Genomic DNA, 21,527 nt, shown 5'->3' on the forward strand with positions numbered 1-21,527 from the left:
AGCACATTCTGAAACTGAAGGACAGTGAGTATGTGGCAGTGCCTGTCTCTGAGGAGATAGGGTGAAATTGGAAAGCAGCCAGAAAATAGAGGGAGCAGGGTTGAATTCAGTGTGTGAGGGATGGTGGATAAAGGGGCAACCTCTTACTTGGTGATCCGTGCACATATTCTCTAGGGTTTCCCAGCCCCTTCACATCTCTCATTCCCCACTTTCTCTGCCTTCCCCTGCCCTGTTTACATTCACATTACCTCACAATTCCCTGCAATAACCTGATGCCAGTGTACACCGTCCCCTGGTTTGCTGGTGTAAATGCAGCATTTCCACCCAGGTGACACCTCCTTCCCATCAGAGCTTCATTTGATTGACTGTGTGACAATCTCCAACACACACAGTCCTCTCAGTCAATATGACCCTCAACTACCCTGTATCTTTCCCCTCAATGACAAGTCACCCATGACCTAACTACAATCCACTTGATGCCCCTCCCGCACATCCTGTCCCTCACCATCACATCTTGCAAAGTGCCTTCATCTGTTTCCCTCCTGTCCTTCCCTTATTCCTCCCCACAGGTCTGTGGGTAACAGTCACCATGTTGGGAATGGGAGAACAGACTCAGTAAAGGTGATTCCAGTCTGATTCCTGGTTCTTTTTTACAGGTGAGATCAGAGAGCAGGACAAGAAATATAATGAACTCCGCAGATGTATCCGCGAAAATTTTCCCTCACGTTGCTGCTTTGCATTTCACTTTCCCACATACCCAGATAATGTTAAGAAGCTCCCAGAATTGGAGGACCAGTATCTGTTTAAGAATTTTGTCAAGGAGCGGCAGAACCTCATCAAATACATTCATAACCATGCGAAAGTCAAGAGAGTTCTTGGAGGTCAGCTAGTCACGGGCAGTAGTGAGTAACTGGACAAAACCTCACCACCTCTCTTCAGTATAACACACTAACCTGGCATGAGAAAATCTGCAGATGCTGGAAATCTAAAGCAGCACACACAAAATGCTGGAGAAGCTCAGCACACCAAGTAGCATCTATGAAAAAGCGTAAACAGTTGATGTTCCGTGCCAAGCTCCTGCATCAGGACTGGACAGGGGAGGGGAGATATCGGAATAAGAAAATGGAGGATGGGGAAGGAGGAAGGAGTACGAGGTGGGAGGTGATAGGTGAAACTGGGAGAGGGAGAGGTAGTAAACTAGGGAGTTGGGAAGTCCATTGGTTAAAGAGATAAAGGACTCGAGAAGGGTGAATCTGATAGGAGAGGACTGAAGGATCAGGAAGAAAGGGGAAAGGGGTTCAAACACCAGATGGAGGTGATGGGCAGGTGAGAAGAGAAGGTGTGTGAGAGAAGCAAGAATGGGGAATGGTGAAGGAAATGGGAAGGAGGGGAATTACCAGAGGCTGAGAAATCGATGTTCATGCATTCATGTTGAGCACTTTCACTCTGTCTGCCACAAAAAGCAGGATTTCCTTGTGGTCACCAATTTCAATCCTACTTCTCATTCCATTCCAACAGGTCAGTCCATGACCTCATTTTTCCATGATGAGGCCAGCTTATATTCTGTCTGGGTAGTCTCCAACCTAATTGCATGAATGTCAATTTTTCAAACTTCTTACCTGCCCGTCATATCCCTCTGTTTCTCCCTCCCTTCCTTTTCTTATGATCTTCTACAGTCTCCTATCAGATTCCCGCACTCCAACCCATTGCATCTTTCACAAATCACCTTCTCATCTCTTCACCTCACCCCCTCCTCCCCTCCCAGTTTCACCTATCACCTTGGGCTTCTTCCTCCCTTCCCCCACCTTCCCATCCTGATTTCTCCCCTTCCTTTGTAGTCCTGGTGAAGGGTTTCAGCCTAAAACACTCACCTGGAATGTGAATTTACTATCAGAGTACATGCCAATGTGGACAGTGGGATTGAATGGGAAGAGATTCGGATGGCTTTCGAAATGTGTACAAGGGAAGTGACTGGGAAGGAGCTGAGATCCCATTGCAAGTGTGGACAATGGAAGTGAATGGGTAGGGGTGGGGATCCCATTGGGAGTGAATGGAGTGCTGTCGGATACCAGCATGTGTGCAGAGGGTAGGAGTGAATAGAAAGAGATGGAGTTCACTACAAGTGAATGGGGAGGTGTAGGGTTCCATTGTGCATATGAACTGTAGGATTGAATGGGAAAGGGGTGGGGTCCCACTGGGAATATGGACTCTGGGTTTCAATTGGAAGGGTGGGTTTTATTGAGAACGGTGACTGTGTTTTTGAACAGGAAAGGGGTGGGGTCCCATTGGGAATATCAACTGTGGGATTGAATGGGAAGGGCTGTGGACCCATTGGGAGTGTAGACTGTGGGATTGAATGGAAAAGGGCTGGAGTCCCATTGGGAGTATGAATGATGGGAGGGAATTGGAGGAGGTGGGATCCCATTGGAAGTGAATGAGAATGGTTTGGGTACGTTTGTATATGGAGAGTGGGGATTGAAGTTGTGATCAGATCTCCAGGCGCTGACCTCCAGAAATATCCCACACAGGATTTGTTGAATTGACCAAGACGTACATTGGCATGATGGCGGATGGGGTCCTACCGTGTGTGGAGAGCAGTGTCGCCAAATTAGCGGAGCTAGAAAACCAAGCAGCGGTAGATGAAGCCTTTAAATTCTTTGATACTGAAATTGAAAAATTCTCAAAATCTGGCTGTCTTACTATGAGCAAACTCATAGAGAATTACAACATGATCAGCATAAAGGCATTCAATATCTTCCACAAAAGATCAATGAATGACAACAGCGGCAAATACATCCAACAGCTGGAGGTGAGCTTCTCATGTTCAGTGATTACCAACTGTCGCATCTCCGAACACCAGTCCCTGGACCCAACACTTACCAACATAGAGAGACAGAGTGCATACGTATCACCTTGAAAGTGAGGGGCTGAGAGACTCTAGATAGAGCACGTCACTCCCTGAATGAGAGAGGCGGAGAGACACCGGTTTGTATACAGATCATTCCCGATCAGTATACAGATTTCCCCGTGAGAAAGAGTGACTCAGATATAGTTAGTATACAGATTTCTCACTGAGAGAAATGGACTGAAAGACAGTGGTCGGTGTATGGATCTCTCCCTGAGAGAGAGCAACTCAGAGATAATGTTAGTGTTCAGATCTTTGAGTTAGCAACTCGGAGGTATAGATGGCATGCAGATATACCACTGAGACAGAGGGTCTGCAAGACACTGGTCAATGTACAATACTTTGTTTCCTAGTTTACTATGCATCTTTCCTTCACTTCCAGGAGAAGATGAGTTCTACTTACAAGTCTCTCACGGACAAGATCAATAAAAAGTCACAAGAGGATTATAAGAGAGATCTAAAAAATGTAATGTCATCAATAACAGAAAACTTGACATCTGGACATTACCTGAGACCTGGTGGTTTCCAGGAGCTGAAGAAGGATCTTGATAAGGCCACCAAAAAGTATAAAGAAAGGACTAAGAATGAGATGGAGGTGTGTTCAATATTTTACAGCAAGGCATTTACATTTCAATTATCATAGCTTTTCCTTCCTCTGCCTTACATGAATTCAGAACATTCCCCCCTCAGCCTCCTTCCATTCACCCAACAAAAGTGAATTTGATTTCCACTCTCCGTAACATCTGGAATGGGATTAACTGTGTAGATTGAGTCTATGATTAGGGAACGAGGTTTGTGGATTGTGGGAGGCTTTTCAGTGGGTGGGGTATGTGCCCGTGGGGCTGTGGGAGGGGATTCCATGGGTAGGGAGAGCTTGTGATGGGGAGAAGTTTGTGTGTTGTGAAAGGGTATTCAGTGGTCGGAGAGTCAGTAATGGAGCAGAGTATCCTTGGGCTGTGGGAATTAGCTTTTAAAGCTAGTTTTTAAAAGCCTTCCAATCTCTTGCTTAAAACCCCTTACTCTGTGCTTCCACTGTGCTTCAATGGAGAGAGTTCCAAAAACCATTCATGCAATGGGAGAAAAATGCTTGTTTAATACCTCTGTTGATCAAGCTGCCTGTTTATCTACCAAAGCTTTGCAACTCACAAGCTACCCCCATACACTAACTATCCAGTCTGTGACTCCTAGTTCTGGGTCTTCCGAAATAAGAGTCCAGTCTCAGCCTGTCCTACCTTCTCTAATAAAGTAATCTGTCCTTCCAGGTATCAGTCCAGGAACCCATCTCTGAACTGCCTCCAGTGTGTTAGTGTTAAAATATACTGACCATATTCCAGATTCTCATCTCATCAAAACCTGATAAAACTGAAGTTTTTCCCTTCTGCTTTTGTTACACTCTATCTCTCCCACTTACTTGTACACAAACATTTTGCGAATCTTGCACTCAGTCTCCCAGATCCCTCTACATTGCAGAATTTCACAAAATTTCCCATTTGGATGATATGCTTTTATTTACCTTTCTGACCAAATAGATACTTTGCATTATCCCACATTGTACTCGATTGCCTGATCCTTATCCATTCGCACAACCAATTCTCTATTCTTTGTGTCATTTTTACTATTTATCCTTGTGTCATTTCAAAAAGACATTTTGCCTTCATTCAAAGCCACAATATAAATTGTACATGGTCTCCAGTTGTGGTTTTACCAATTTCCTGTAGATTGGTAAGAGGAGCTCCTTAATTGTGTATCAATCCCCAGCAATAGATATTTGATGGTGAGAGCTTGTCTCTAGTCCGTTGTGAACTGGTGTAATGGGAGAGAGTCAAACGTGAATGATTATATCTTCTCTTCTCTGTAGGCGTGGGCTGTCCTTAACCACTTCCTGGAAGAGGAAAAACCTCGTCTGGACCAAGTACAGAAAATGGACAGCAGGCTGACAGCAGAACAAAAGCATGCCTCTGGTGAGAAAATAAACAACATGCTCGAAATATTCAGGTCAGGGTGTATCTGTAGATTTAAAATTAACTGTTCAAGTCTGACAACTAAGAATTAAAGACCCTCTTGCTGGGTAAGGAAAACCAGGAGTGAGAGGGGAAAGATGGTAGAAGACAAGGAGGCAGTAGGATGCAGTGGTGGCATGAAATAATAAAATTACTCTGGCAGAGGCAATAAACAAATGTATCTGATGCATGATAGAATAGATCGGCAGGTGTGATGGGAACTTTCATATTGTGTGGACAATACAAATTCGTCCAGGCAGTCTTGAGTTCATCGCTTTCTAAAACAATGTGTTACTGAACCTACAAGGGTATGTATCTTTTTGTCATCCTGGATAATGAAAGATGGTAACGACCTTCTAGTTGGAGATCATATTGGAAAGGGCAATCAGAGTATAATTGAATTTCTCATATAAATGGAGGGTGCAATAGCTTGATCCAAACCTCAGTGTATTATGCTGAAACAAGGGAGAATACAATGGGATGAGAAAGGAGTTGGATAGTATCGATTAGAACACAGGCTATATGGTGGGATGATGGCTGCAGGAGTGGGTCCCCAGCATTTACCCCGACTGTGGTCACGGGTGATGGGAAAGGAAAACAACGGTGGGGCACTGACCCCTCTTGTGGGAAGAGCTATAGTGCTCCAGTGGTTGGGGACGCCCAGTATTGTTGCTGGGCAGTGAACTGTGTAACAAGGAGGGTGCGGACTATAAAGGTTGTGTTTTGTGTTCAGACTCCAGGGTAGGCCAAGAGCTTCCCATTTCTTAATGAGGAATATTTTCCATGGACTTGTTTACTAGGGTTCAGAGACTGTGTAAAGGGTTGTGATAAGGCAACTTGCTCATCTCTACTTCAAGACATGGTTCTGGATGGACTTTCAGAGTCAGGAACAATGACACCATCCTTCAGTCTGATGCCTGATGTGCAGAGGGTCCCTCCCCTGTGTCTACCAAAAGGCTCAGATTCCCCTGAGATGTCTGAGGATTTCTCCACCAATGATATTGAGGTTAGGAAATGGAAGAAGCTGCTGCATCTGGCAGACTTGCTGCAGAGAGAGGAATGCACATGTCAGCTACAAGTGGCTTCTGCATAGAGGGGTCAGGTATCAGTGGTAGTTTTGGGTGTTGGTGTCCATTCACAGTGAGAAGGTGGAATACTGTGTCTCCTGTAAGATGATTCCTCTCATCCTAGTCCCTGGAAAAAGACACCACTGGCTACAGACTTCGAGGTTGGAAATGGCTCAGTTCATGGTGTGTGTCTGTACCATTCTCCAATACACCTGGTACTGTGCTCGGACCACCACCTGTTGTGGGCAGAGCTCATTCTATCACACATGTGGGCAGGGTCCATGTACCAGTACTTTAACAACTAGCACTTTAATAAGCTGTAGGACAGCCCATTTCCAAGATTTGTTCTGACTATTATGAGAGATGTAGAGGGAGAGCAGGGGAGTTTCCCATCCCTTAGGGTCATGGGCAAAGGTCACATTTATCTCTTCTGTTGGAGTATTTCTGGGGGCCGACAAAGGAGCGGGGGAGATTGAGGACAGAGATCAGAGTTTAAATATGTTGTTTTTGATTGCATGCATATTTGTGAAGACTAATCTGAGAAATACCTAAAATGACTTTTTGGAAAGCAGGCTACATGCTACATCTCCCCATACACTGCCTCCATCATCTCCATTCAGAGCCCTAAACAGTCCTTCCAGGTGAAACAACACTGCACCTGCAAATCTGCTGGAGTTTGTTGTGTCCGGTACTCCCAATGTGACCTCTATATTGGTGAGACCATTTGTAAATTGGGTGACTGCTTTGTTGAGCACCTCTGACCATCCTCCACAAGCGGGAATTCCCAGTGGCCAAACATTTTAATTATAAATCCCATTCCCCTTCCAACATATCGGTTGCTGGCCTCTTGTGCCAAGAAGATGCCATGCACAAGGTAGTGGAATACCACCTTATATTCCATTTGGCAAGCCTCAAACCTAATGGCATGAATATTGATTTTTGCTTCTGGTAAACCAATTTCCCACCCTCATTCCTCTATTCCCCACTCTGACCTTTTACTACTTTTCACCTATTACTACTTTGAGTTCCCCCCTCCTCCCCTTTCTCAGAAGTTCATTCTCCTCCTCTATCAGATTGCTTCCTCTCCAGCCCTTGACTTTTCCCACCCACCTGGATTCACCTGTCACCTTCCAGCAATTATCTTTCCCCTCAACTTACCTTTTTACTCTGACATATTCCTCCTTCCCTCTCAGTCCTGAAACCAGGACTCAGCTGAAACGTTGACTGTCTATTCATTTCCATTGATGCTGCCTGACCTGCTGAGTTCCTCCAGCAGTGTTTCTTAGATTGAACAGTGAGTGAAGCTCCCTCTCAATGTCCCGTCACAGACACCTAGGGAAGTGATCCCTTCAACACTCTCTGCACAGACTAACCAATTCATCCTTTGCCCTTTTGTCAGCTTTGGAACAGGAGCTCAAGAAGGTGAAACAGGAGATGGAGAAGATGGAGCAGAGGAGGAAGATATTTGAGGAATGCAGGAATAAAGAGATCATTGAGCAGATCAAGAAAAGGTTTGAGGAGGGTAAAACATGCAGCGTGGAAGAGCTGAAGGAAGCCATGAATCATATGAGGAGTGAGAAGGAGAAATACGAAAATGAGGGCAGGAAGAAGGATGCAGAAAGGGCTCACCAGAGTTATGAGTACCTGAAGAAGAAATATGAAGATGCAACAACATGGAGTTTTATGAAATTCATAAGGAGGAATTCTGAGATTTTTTCTGCACTGGTAAAAATAGTGGGCACTGTGGCACAATTGATTGTATTCATAGTAAGAAGGTAGTCAAAAAAGATGTGTACATTTAAAGTGGAGTCAGGAATTCCCCCCCCCCCGCCCCCAGTTTATCCACAGACTCTCGCTGGTAAATCTCAGAACCACAGGGATGTGAATGAGATCACCATTTCCCCATGACCCAGAGTAGCCCACAGACACTCTCCCCAAACACCGACTTTCTCCACTCAGCAAATCCCCTCCCATAACCCACTGACACTCTCTCCCATCACCTGCATTTCCCCACCCACTGAACCCATTGAATCCTCTCCAGCCGCTGCAGCACTCTCCCCAACCCATTGAATTCCCTCCAACAGTCCATGGACATTTTCCCCTACCACCCACTGAAGCCTCTATTTTGTATTCAATACAGTACATGAGAAACATGACACACAATAATTTTGCCTGATAATTTTTCTTGATTAATCATGATTAGTTCAAACACATCAAAGCTTTAGCAATTTAATTTCACACAATTCTGGTTACTTTTTAGTCTCGCAGCCTCTACATGTGTTCATACAATCCCTGCTCCAGGTGAACATGTCCAGATTTCAATGCAGTAAATTATTCTCTGAGACAGGATTGTGGACATTTCTTCAGTAGTTGTTGGACTTCAGAGTTAGCACCACTAAATATCTCCTGATGCACATTTTATGCATTCCTGCATAAAGGTTCCAGACTCTGCCTAGTTATCGGTAGCTAATTAAAAAGCTACATGACCAGTTCTTATCCATGTTTTTTCTGTCCTCTCATATACCTGTCCACACTGTACCATAATTACCTGAACCGTCAGTTCTTTAATTATAAGGGGTTCTGTTTATCCTTGGACAATTCATCAAACTCTCCCCAGCACAGAATGACAGCTTTCACATCCTACTTATCTGCTGATTCAGTGTTCTGGGTCAGTGGTCAGCTCTATTCAATACTGACCCTGTGTTGATAATGTGACCTTCCTCCACTCTGCTCTGTGTTCTGTGGATCCCTCTTACCGTCAGAGATTCCTCCCAGAGCCCGATGGGAAATTTATCATTTCCTTCTGGCTGCTACATTCCCACCATCAATCCATGATCAGTGTGATTACTGGCTCACACTAATTATCCAAGCAATAAATCTGACCCCCAGCAATGAACAATTGGAAGCTGAAATGCAAGAACAGATGAACATTCAGCAGAGAAATGCGAGACTTTAGGTGCTGGAATCTGGATCAACAAGCAGGAAGATGGAAGAAACTTCAGTGGGTTTATCAGCATTTGTTGTTGGGGTTAAGGAGAGGGAATTATTGATGCTGGGTCAAGATCATGTATTAGGACTGATAGAGTCTCGACTCAAAATGTTGACAATTCCTCTTCGACCACAGATGCTGCTTGCTCTACAGAGTTCCTCCAGGAGGGTATTGCTTTATACAAGTTGACTGAATAGTTTTAGTAATAGATTTGTTAAGTAACATAGATGCTACATTTAACCACAATATAACTTTATTAACAAATCAGTAATCTTTCCAATTAACCAAATCAATCTAACTGCAATAATAAGAATCAGTATATATGTGTGGGTGAACTTAGATTTTGGATCCTTATCCCACCACATAGAAGTCTGGATTGAAATACTAGTAGTTTTCTATATGCTGGTAAATCAGTGAAACTTTAATAAAGGTCTGATATGAAGCAGAAAGTTGTTCTCTATTGCATTTAGAACATTCCAGTAGAAGAATATGATGGCTATATCTTTGTAGGTAAGAGTTTCAGTTATTATCGAAGTATGCATGCAGTATGCAACTCTGAGATTCTTTTTCTCCACATAGCCATGAAATAAAGAAAAACATTTAAGTTAGTTCAGAGAGAAACAGCAAACGCATCCCCCCCGCACAGAAAAAAACGGCAGCACAATCATCAACTCCCCAAACATGGAATGCAACAAAACTCCCCCGCATGGAATGCAACAAAACAGCGGCCCCCAAATCCCTCTCCCTCACATAAAAACAAACAAAACCACAATAAGAACATCAACCCAAGCCTCCCTCCCCCAGAAAAAAACAACAAAAACATCAATCCCCAAATACTCCTCACTTCCACCCAAAAACACAAAATATAAAAACGTAATGGCTGAAAATTTTTTCAGCCTTAGTGCATATTCATAATTGCAGAAACCTCAGTAACATCATGCAACATCATCAAAAGAGAGTCACAAAGGGCTTTAATTGGTGAACTGTGGAAGCTTTAATGAGTGAAATGAAGTTGAACAATGGACCACAGTTTTTTCGCCTTGAGGGTTGCGGTTGCTGTTTCCCAGAATCCTCTCACAGAGATCACTCCATCGATCTCCAAACTGTAAATCACACATTCTAACAGTTCCAGAAACACATTCAGAATGAAAAATAGATGTAAAAGAAGTGAAATAAATAGGTCCATGGTCTATCCAGAAGATGTTGACCAAGTGAGTGTTGTATGTAGGCGTCATCTTGACCAGAAACATCATCGCAATAGGAATCAGAGACATTTATGAAGAGAGTCTCACATTAATGAATATCAAATAAATTATTGTGGCCAAAGTAGGTTGGGAATTGAAGTGTGAAACAAAATACCAGCTCATTATCTTTCCAAATTGAAGTGGGAAAGGGGAGCCAATATTTGCCCTTTCCTCCATAAGCAACTCTAGTGAGATCACTATAGTTCAAATTGTGAAGTTCTCAAGTGCATGTAACTGGATTTTGGATTTTAAACCAGAAAAGGGCACGAACTGTGGGATGGATGAGAGAGGAAAAAATATTGTATTTATTAACAGGAATTAACATGAGACATTATAACCTTTGATTATAGTTGTTATATTGGTAATTATATCCCTCATGCTTATTATATACTGATTACTATTATATTAAATTCAGACTAGTGTCTCCATTGAAGGCACAATAATCAGGGGAACAAACTTGGGCAAATTTGCAAAGTTGACAGGTTGGAATATCTGCTGAATGGGTTTGTTTGGTGAGAGGAATAATCAGCTTGTTGGGTCTCCAAGTAGGAACCAAAGCTTGTTTGGCCTGCAGTTAATTCTCATACTGTTGCCCCTACATCCAGCACCCACAGATGCTACAGAGCAAATGGAACATCAATAAATACTTGTCTCAGGATTTGGTTTATCATGTGTGGCATGTTCTTGTACAATACTCAGATCAGCATCATTATTGTATCATCGGCCTGAGCATCTACCCCTGTATTATCATTGGAATAAGTTGGAATACACTGAACTAGACAGGACATGTAATCAGAGATCAATTAACTAAATATAGAGTATTAACAATAGAATGACCATAAGCTGTAGGTATGGACTCAAAGATGCATAATTTTCAATGAGGCTGAATCACTGACTCAAAACTAGAGAAGGTAATTTATGTTCAAATTCTCCTGGAAGTGAGTTCAGAAGTTGGTCACTACAATGTTTACTAATGTTGACGAGATATCAGTCTGGAAGGAAAATAATTGTTCAGGGCCACTAGGGTTGAGATGTGAATTTCATCTTGGTTGACCCTTTCTAATCCATGTAGCCATCCAAATGCAGTTTACACATTATTGCACATACATCAGCCACTTCCTCTCAGAGCTTCTTCCATGTCCATGTAGTTTGCATTATCCTTTGTGTAAAATAAGTTTCTATTAAATCCTATTCTCTATTATTAAATCTATTTCTCCTCTCATCTTAAAGCTCTATGCTCTGGATCTTTATTCCCATACTCTGGGGTATAAGACTGAGTGCATCATGCTTCACATGATTTTATGCATTTCTACAAGGAAACAGTCCCAACCTATCCAGCAGCTCCCTATTAATTATTCCCCGGAGATCTGGCACATCCTTGTAAATCTTTTCTGCAGTATTTCCCGGTTTAACATCTTTCCTCACACAGAGTAACTAAAATTGAACCCAATATTTCAAGTCTGACACCTCATACATCTACAACATAAATTCTGAACTTACTCCTCATCTCTGAACTCAGTTCCATAACTGATCAAGGCCAGCATGCCAAAAGCACTGTCTACCTGTGCCTCTATTTCAGGAAACCATGTATCTCTGTTCTGCAAAACTCCCAGGGCTCTAACATAGACTTCATAAGTCTAGCCTTGATTTCACTTTACTAAGTGCAACACCTTACACTTAGTGGAATTAAGACCAGAAGGCCAGAAGACATAGGAGCAGGATCGGGCCATTCAGCCTGTCACATCACGATTCTGTAATCCCATTGGGGCTGATTCTTTTCCTTCTTAAACCTATACTCCTGTCTTCTCCCCGTAACTTTTGGGCCCTGACAAATAAAGAATCTGTCACCCCAGATTTAAATAAATGTAATGACAACCTCCACAGTGGTCTGTTGCAATGAGTTCCACTAATTCAGTTCCCTCCGGTTGAAGAAATGTTTCCTCATCTCCACTGTAAGCGGAGATCCCTCTGTTGTGAGACTGTGTGTTCTGCCCACAGACACCCCCATTGCAGGAAACATTTACCCCGCATTAACTTTATCTAGGCCTTTTAAAATTCAGTGGTTTTCAGTGAGGCCCTTCTCATTCTTTTACGTTCCAGTGAGAAAAGAGCCAGAGCCATCAACTGCTCTTCATACGTTAACACTTTCATTCCTGGAATAATTTTCGTGTATCTTCTCTGGACCCTCTCTAATACTAACAGTTCTGTTCTTAGATAAGGGGCCCAAAACTGCTCTCAATAACCCAAGTGTGGTCTGACCAATGTCTTATATATAGACTTGGCATTACATCCTTGCTTTTATGTTCCAGTTCTCTCAAAATGTGTCAATATTGCATTTGCCTTCCTCTCCTTAACCTTCAGGGAATCTTGCCTGAGGACTCCCAAGTCCAATTGCACTTCTGATTTTTGAATTTTCTTCCATTTAGAAAATAATCTACACCCTTTTTCCACTGTACCCAAATGCATGACCAGAACACTTACCAACATTACATTACATCTGCCATTTTTTTGCACGTTCTTCTAATCTATAATTGATCTGCAAACTCCCTGCTTCTTCATTTCAACTGACCCTCCCCCTATCTTTGTATCATCTGCAAACTTGACCACAAACCATAAATTCCAACATCTAAATCACTGACATACAACTTGCAAAGAAGCAGCCCAACATCAAACCCTGCAGAACAGCACTAGTCAGTGGATGATTACTAATATCTCCACAATCTCAACAGGTACCTCTTTCAGAACGCTGGAGTATTGTCTATCTGATCCAGTTGACTGATGCACCTTTCAACCTCCCGACCAACTTCTCTTTAGCAATAGCAACAACACTCATTTCTGTTCCCTGAAACTCTTGAATTTCTGCAACAGTGAAGACTGACACAAAGTATCTTGTAAGTTTGTCCACCATTTCTTTGACTCCATGACTACATCTTAAGTGTCATTTTCCAGCAGTCCAACATCCAATCTTGGCTCTTTTTCATTCTTTATACATCTGAAAAATAATTGATATCCTCTTTTATATTATTGGCTAGCTTACCTTCATACTTCATCTTTTGTCTCCTTATGTCTTTTTTAGTTTCCTTCTATTGGCTTTTAAAAGCTTTCTAATTGTCTAGCATCAAATTATTTTTTTTATATTGTTTGTTTACTTTTATTTTGTCTTTGACTTCTGTTGCCAGTCTAGGTTGTGTCATCCTCCTTTTAGAACACTTCTTTATCTTTGAGATTTATCCATCTGCACTGTTACAAGGATCACCTCTTGTAACAATGGTCAGAGAGGCACAGAGAGAATCTATGATTATTAATAAGTCACTTTATTGTCTAAACTAATTCATACACTCACTCGCGTTCCTTGACTGTCCTGAATAGTGAAATAATAGAAAAGGTAATATCCAGGGAAAGGAGATATACTGGCCAGTTTTTCCTTGTTGTCCCAATCTACTCTCCATGTGTTCCACGTAGGGCTACTTACCCTTGTTCTGTGATGGTTATTTTGCCTCTGTGCTTGCCACTGACTCCAACTCCAACCGTGATACCAACTCTATCTGCAACTTTACCTTGAACAAGTTGCACCTCGGCTTTGAAATGGACCTGAACAGCCCATCCTTTGGATCTGCATTGCCTCTGCTTGCTTCTTCATGGATATTTTACCACAATTTACTTTAGAAAAAGTGTTATTTGTAATGTTTTAGATGAATATCTATTTATTACCCTTCTTCCACAAGTGACAACTGGTAATTTATGGTTCTTTTTTCTAAATCAGTTACCAAGCCAGTAACCAGCTCAAATCATTCAGGTCAGACAGACAGACAAAATTCACAGACTTGCATGTTGTATCTAAGCAATGAATAGCTCACAAATAACTTCTCAGTTGGCAATGATCCCCAGTCCAGCAGATTATCTGGAGCAAGCTGTCTCAACAGGGATCCGTGGAACACTAGGGTTCCATGAGAGGTCGCTAGAGATTCCGCACGAGATCATGATTTAAAAAATAAACATTATTTTGAACTTCATGCAACGGCAATGCTAGCACTTGCAGTGGTGGGCAGTGAATGGGTAGCCCTGTTAGGAGTGTTACGTGACCACAGGGTTTGTTTGCTGTGGGTGTCACTTTAAAACGCCAGGATGAGGCAGGACTATGACCTCAGTATAACAAGCTGCAACAGACCGCTGGGACTTTCAGGAGAGAGGAGGGAGAGGGGAGAGATGGGAGGGAGAGAGGGGAGAGAGAGAGAAATAAAGAAAGACTTTGGACTGCAAGCTGCCTGCAGGCACTTGCTGCAATAAATGAGTAAGTCTGATACTTCCCCAAGCCCAGAGTTTTTGGTTGATCATTGGCACACAGTGTACATTGAATGTGTGACTGTCACTTTGTATGAACCATATGTGGATTTTTTTGGATTATTCTATGGTGACCACTTTTGTTAACCCTTACATGGATTTGGGTGTATTATGTGGTAACTACTTGTGCTGAAGAATATTCCGTGACTGTCACTTTGTGGTATTTCTACATGGATTTCAGGACGACCCAACGGAAAAGATCTTTGTTGACTGTTAATTCGTTTTTTCAGTGTGGAACCTGTGGAGCTCTTCAAGGTCACCGACTCTCTAACGTGGATTTACAAGTTTCTCCCCTCATTTATTCCATGGATTACTGGACCATTTCTAGTTTTTCATCTTAAGACTTTAAGAACTGATCCGAAGCTTGATTCTTTGAGAGAGTCTCTCTCTCACACACACACTCACACACACACACACACACACACACACACACACAGTGTTAACTTCTGTTTATTTCATTTAATCTTTTATATTATGAGTAGATACTAATAAAGATCATGGTTTTAACATTAAAACCTGACTCAATTTGAGATCTATTGCTGCTGGTACATAAGATAAGTCTTATTAGAAGTTCTCTCAGCCCAGTATAACAATGAGCAGTGGGACTGTGTTTATTCGTTTGAGTCAGTTCTCAGTTTTTGACAGAAGATAGGGGAGGAGCGTGAAGTGTGTTTTCCAAATATTGAATGGACTCACTCGACTTGGGCTGTGATGTCAGTCTCCATCCCAAATTACCTCCTTCAACATCTCCTTGGGTGCTGCCGACCAACTTATGGATGCAAATAAACAAACAAAATTGGAGGGAAATTTTCATTCTAAAGACGGCCCAGTTTGGCAATTTTTGAAGAGGAGATGTGAGCTGGAAGAGGAAAATTCTCAGCCTAGGCTTATGGACAATTCTGATACAGTTAACAATGAAGAATTACAATTTTCTGAGTCAGTTCTCTGTACCAGTGCAACAATGGACACAAAAAAGTCTGTGTTTAAAATGAAATTTATTTATCAATGGGTTTTACATGGACTGGTGATCCAAGTTGTCCTATTCTATTACACCCAGTCTGTGGAAAGTAACTTACAGATGTAGCAATGGCTCCAGGAAAATTGAAAAGATGCTTCTCTATAAATCACAGCCATAAGACACATAAAAGTACTGATTATTTTAAGCAACTATTTAATTATCAAAGCAAACAGATTAACGATTTTGAAAATGAAGTCACAATCAGTAAAAAAAGATTCAGAAAGCAAGTTATTTAGTAGCTTTAAGACCAGTTCACTCAAGAATATTTTTTAAAAAACTGTGGAAGCCTGGACAAAGACCACATCAATCTTCTGCTACATACTGAATCTTTGAAAAAATCATATTGGAACTGAAATCCTGATATGCTTCCACTGCTGCTTGGGCTTGTGAGTGAGGAAGGATATCAGAAGGCCTTGAGTCTTATTGAAAACCATCTGGAAGAACTGCAGAACAATATTGAACAGTACTTTCCCTCCCTTTCAACACAATGTATGACTGGGTGAGGGACTCTCTCTTTGAATCTTCTGCTCTGCCTGAGAACTTGACTTTGAGAGAAGAGGAAGAATTTTGTGAACTGTACTCTGATCATGCACTCAAGATTTGATTTACTGACCTGGCCCTGGACAAAATTATGGATTTCTGTGAAGCAATTCACAGGAAACCAATGAACTTTTTGCTGCAGTTTTCAACTTCTTACATGTGTGAGCAAGCTTTTTCTTGTTTAAAAAGCATCAAGAACAAGGATAGAAATTGTCTTCTTTCAGTTGTGTGTGCTTATCTCAGGTTCAGCCTGGAACTGAGAAATTTACTATGTTTGCCTTAAGAGTTTTAAAAATTAATGAAAGGGAAAGGAAGAGATCCATTTCAAGAAAGGTAAGCTAAGCTTAATTATATTTTTTTCCCAAGAAAGGTTGGTTAAAAATATATTCTCTGTTCGAAAGAGCATTGACTATTATTTTTGGATTATTATATCTACAACTTATAGATCATGCTAATGTTCCCTGAGTTATAGATACAATAATGTTTATGTCTGGATTCCCAGACATATGAAAATTATTTCAAGAGTTTCCCCACACCAAAAAATATTAAGAAAGGGTGGCCTGGAGTATCATTGTGACTACTTTAAAACATTAATCAAGCCAAGCAACTCCATTTCACAAAAAGGACAATGCAGAGTGGCTTCACAAAATGGCAGCCTCCATTACTTTGACATCATGGTAAGAATAAAGACAATTGCACTGTCTGCTTGCACCTGTTCTTGCTTCATTCAAATTCACTGCTGTGTTGACTATAGTTCTTTCAAGTCAACAGTGCCTTCCAAATAACTCCTATAACTCCAGCCATTGCGGCATTACTCTGTTAGTGTCCCCTTCCAACCAACTTTTGCCAACTCCTCTCTCATGCTTCCATAATTCCCTTTAATACATTTCTGACTGTGATGTGATGTATCTGACTTTGGTTTCATCCTCCCAAACTGCAGGGTGAAGGCTATCATTTTATGATCACTGCTTCCTTGGGGTTCCTTTACTTGAGCTCCCTAATCAAATCTAGTTCATTACAAAACACACAATCCAGAATGCCTGATCCCCTACTGCACTCAACCATGAGCTGCTCTATAAAGCCATTGTGTAAGCATTCTACAAATTCTCTCTCTTGCAATCCAACACCAGCCTGATTTTCCCAATCTAGATGTACATTGAAAGCTGCCATGACTGCAGTAACATTACCTTTTTGACATGCCTTTCCTTTCTCCCATGTAATTTGTTAACTACATCCTGGCCTGTATGTAACTCCCATCAGGGTCTTTTTACACTTTCAGTTTCTTAACTCTATCCACTATGATTCTGCTTCTTCCAATCCCATGTCACCTTTTCCTAAGGATTTAATTTAATTTTTTATCATTACAGCCATGCCAACCATCTTTGTATGTTAAGTTCCTAACCATTATCTCTATGGTTAGGGGATCAGAGAGGCAATTTTGTGGATGCAAGAAAGAAACACAGATGGTAGTTTGCCTCACAGGTGCCAAGGTCTGGGATGTTTCTGATCATGTCCACGATATCTTGAAGTGGGAAGGAGAACAGCCAGAGGTTGTGGTACATATTGGTACCGACATAGGTAGGAAAAGGGAGGAGGTCCTCAAAGGAGACTACAGAGAGTTTGGAAGGAGGTTGAGAAGCATGACCTCAAAGGTAGCAATGTCAGTATTACTGCCTGTGCCACGTGATAATGAGAAAAGGAATAGATTGAAGTAGGGGATAAATGCATGGCTGAGGGTTTGGAACAGAGGGCAGGGATTCAGATTTCTGGATCATTGGGAGCTTTTCTGGGGCAGATGTGTCCTGTACATAAAGGACAGGTTGCACTTGTATCCAAGGGGGACCAATATCCTGGCGGGGAGGTATGCCAAGGCTATTGGGAAGAGTTTAAACTAGAATTGCTGGGGGGTGGGAACCAAACTGAAATGATAGAGGAAATAGAGTTTGGCTCACATATAGAGAAAGCTTGGAGACAAAGTGAAAGGGAGGATAAGCAGGTGATAGAGAAGGGATGCACTCAGACCGATGGTTTCAGATGTGTCTATTTTAATGCAAGGAGTATTATGAATAAAGCGGATGAGCTTAGAACGTGGCTCAGCACTTGGAGCTATGATATTGTGGCCATTACTGAGACTTGGATGGTGTAGGGGCAGGAATGGCTACTTCAAGTGCCAGGCTTTAGATGTTTCAGAAGGGATAGGAGGGAGGCAAATTGAAAAGGAGGAAGTCATGGAGGGGTTGTCTACAGAGGCTCTGTGGGTGGAAGTTAGGAAGAGGAAGGGGTCAATAATTCTACTGCATGTTTATTATAGACCACCCAATAGTAACAGGGACATCGAGGAGCAGAGAGGGAGACAGATTCTGGAAAGGTGTGATAATAATAGGGTTGTCATGTTGGAACATTTTAATCTCAGAAATCAATTGGCGTCTCCCTAGAGCATAGGTCGGCAACCCGCGGCTCCGGAGCCGCATGCGGCTCTTTCATCTCTGTGCTGCGGCTCCCTGTGGCTTTGGAAAATAAATGATGAGTATTTAATTAAAATGTATTTTATGTTAGTTTGTTAGTTTTTGAAATGTAATTCTATATTTGAAGATTATGGTGATCTTGTACAATCTAAATAAAACGTGTTTTTTGTCGCTATTAATATACGTCACCACTGCCAATGCCTGACACCCGCCAGTGCGCGATTTCTTTAATTTTTCGATCCAAGGTAGGCTAACTATGGAGAATTCTAAAAAAAGAAAAGTGACTGAAGAAAACAGAACGTTTAATGATACGTGGGCAGATTCATTTGCTTTCACTGCTGACGAGACTGGTTTACCGGTATGCTTAATATGCAATGAGAAACTAGCAAACAACAAAAAGTCAAATGTCGCAAGACATTTCCAGAATAAACACGCAGCCTTTGCTCAAAAATATCCGGATGGAGATGAGAGAAAAAAAGCCGTTTCGGAACTGATGCGGAAGGTTGATCTGAGCAAAAATCATTTCAAGAAGTGGATGAAGTCTGGAAAATCAACTACATATGCTAGTTTTGTTGCCGCTCAGGAAATAGTCAGGCACGGGAAGCAGTTTACAGATGGTGAATATATAAAAGAATCTTTCATTAAGATTTCAGAACATCACGGACTTTAAAAACAAGAGTGAAATTGTGCAGAAAATCAGGGATATGCCCCTCTCTGCAAAGACTGTCAAAGACAGAACCATAAAAATGGCAAGTTGACAGGGCTTGCCAGAGATTTACAGAAAGGCACATTGTCTCACTTCCCCAATTTGAGAGAGTTCAAACAAGCTCACGACATTATAAATTCGGAGTATTTACATTCTGCAATCATCGCAATGCAAACATCGTTTGGGAAACGCTTCTGTGAGTTCAGAGAGGAAAAAAACACATTATCCTTCCCGGTCACTCCCCTAAGCATCGATCCATCCCTACTGAATACGACTGCATTGGCAGGTGTGAGTCAACCTGATCTTGAGATGGAACTGGCCGACTTAGCCGACAAAGACATATGGGTGTCCAAGTTTAGACGCTTGACAGCAGAACTTGAAGATGTTGCCCGTCAGAAGGCCGTTCTTGCTCAGAATCACAAATGGAGTGATATTGAAAACCTCCCCAAACCGGACAAACTTGTGTCCGAAACATGGAATGCTATCCCCGACATTTATGTAAACATTAAAAAGTATGCGCTTGGAGTCCTGTCGATCTTTGGATCCACATATGTATGTGAGCAGGTGTTCTCCAACATGAACTTTATTAAAAACAAACATCGCGCACGCCTCACAGATGACAGCTTGCGATCCTGTGTAAAGATGAAGGTGACGTCATACAGCCCTGATGTGCAGACGCTGTGCGCTGAGGTCCAGGAGCAGAAATCCCAAAAACCAAGTATGATAAATATTTTAATTGCCTATTATTTTACGTATATTCATATTTTTTCATTGTTCAGTGAAATAGTCCTTTTATTTTTCAGGTTGACAGCTGGCTGACGTTATTTTTGGTTTGCTGCTGGCGGACAATTTAAGTTCGGCGTTTTTCATAAATACAAGAAGGACTCAAATAGACATTGAGTATTTTACTTAAAAGTAACCTTCAACCCAACGTCTGTTTTTCGGAGTTCAAAATGTTTTTGTTGCATGCAGAAATGTAATTTCGTTTTCACTGCAGGAGTTCATCGATTTCATAAATGCAACACATTATAGTTTGTTTATACATAGCATAAAGGCAAAAAAAAACGTTGTATGCAGTGTTATTTCATTTTAAATGTCAAACGGGTTTTGTGGCTCCCAGTGTATTCTTTTCTGTGGGAAACGGGTCCAAATGGCTCTTTCAGTGGTAAAGGTTGCCTAGAGCGAGTGGTTTAGATGAGGTGGAGTTTGTTAGGTGTGTTCCAAAGGTTTATTGACACAATGTGTAAATAAGCCTCCAAGAGGAGAGGCTGTACTTGATCTGGTATTGGAAAATGAACATGGTCATGTGTCAGATCTCTCAGTGGGAGAGCATTTTGGAGATCGTGATCACAATTCTATCTCCTTTACCATAGCATTGGAGGGGGATAAGAGCAGACACATTAGGGAAACGTTTAATTGGAATAAGGGGAAATATGAGACTATCAGGCAGGAACCTGGAAGCATAAATTGCAAACAAATTTTCTCAGGGAACTGTACGGAAGAAATGTGGCAAATGTTCAGGGGATATTTGTGTGGGGTTCTGCGTAGAAATGATCGAATGAGACAGGGAAAGGATGGTAGGATACTGGAACCATAGTGTACAAAGGCTGGAATAAATCTAGTCAAGAAGAAGGGCTTATGAAATGTTCAAAAAAGTAGGTAATGATAGAGATCTAGAAGATTATAAGGCTAGCAGGAACAAGCTTAAGAATGAAATTAGGAGAGCCAGAAGGGGCCATGAAAAGGCCTTGGCGGACAGGATTTAGGTAAACCCCAAGGCATTCTACAACTATGTGAAGAGCAAGAGGATAAGACGTGAGAGAATAGGACCAATCAAGTGTGACGGTGGAAAAGTGTTTATGGAACTGGAGGAAATTGTGGAGGTACTTAATGAATACTTCACTTCAGTATTCACTACGGAAAAGAATCTTGGCGATTGTAAGGAAGACTTGCAGCGGACTGAAAAGCTTGAGCATGTAGATATTAAGGAAGAGGATGTGCTAGAGCTTTTGGAAAACATCAAGTTGGATAAGATACTGGGATTGGATGGGATGTACACCAGGTAGGGAAAAAGGAAGGAGATTGTTGAGCCTCTGTTGATGATCTTTACATCATCAATAAGGACGGGAGAGGTTCCAGATAATTGGACGGTTGCGAATGCTATTCACTAATTCAAGAAAGTGAGTAGAGATAGCCCAGGAAATTATAGACCAGTGAGTCTTACTTCAGTGGTTAGTATGTTGATGGAGAAG

General features: G+C 41.7%; 2 protein-coding genes across 2 annotated transcripts in view; both read left to right on the forward strand.

Annotated features, from left to right (window-relative positions):
• The window catches only part of LOC140718981 (guanylate-binding protein 1-like), an 8,757-nt gene extending 7,847 nt beyond the window's left edge, over nucleotides 1-910 (forward strand). Inside the window, exon 6 of the mRNA XM_073033292.1 lies at nucleotides 657-910. Within this exon, the coding sequence (XP_072889393.1) occupies nucleotides 657-910 (254 nt within the window). The remainder of the gene's footprint in view (nucleotides 1-656) is intronic.
• Nucleotides 1-9,410, forward strand: part of LOC140719013 (guanylate-binding protein 1-like) — a 637,966-nt gene extending 628,556 nt beyond the window's left edge. Inside the window, exons 7-10 of the mRNA XM_073033331.1 lie at nucleotides 2,529-2,809; nucleotides 3,288-3,500; nucleotides 4,764-4,866; nucleotides 7,372-9,410. Of these exons, the coding sequence (XP_072889432.1) occupies nucleotides 2,529-2,809; nucleotides 3,288-3,500; nucleotides 4,764-4,866; nucleotides 7,372-7,751 (977 nt within the window). The 3' untranslated portion in view covers nucleotides 7,752-9,410. The remainder of the gene's footprint in view (nucleotides 1-2,528; nucleotides 2,810-3,287; nucleotides 3,501-4,763; nucleotides 4,867-7,371) is intronic.
• The last annotated feature ends 12,117 nt before the right edge of the window (nucleotides 9,411-21,527 follow it).

This window comes from Hemitrygon akajei, chromosome 31, assembly GCF_048418815.1.
Source record: "Hemitrygon akajei chromosome 31, sHemAka1.3, whole genome shotgun sequence".
Lineage (NCBI taxonomy): Eukaryota > Metazoa > Chordata > Chondrichthyes > Myliobatiformes > Dasyatidae > Hemitrygon > Hemitrygon akajei.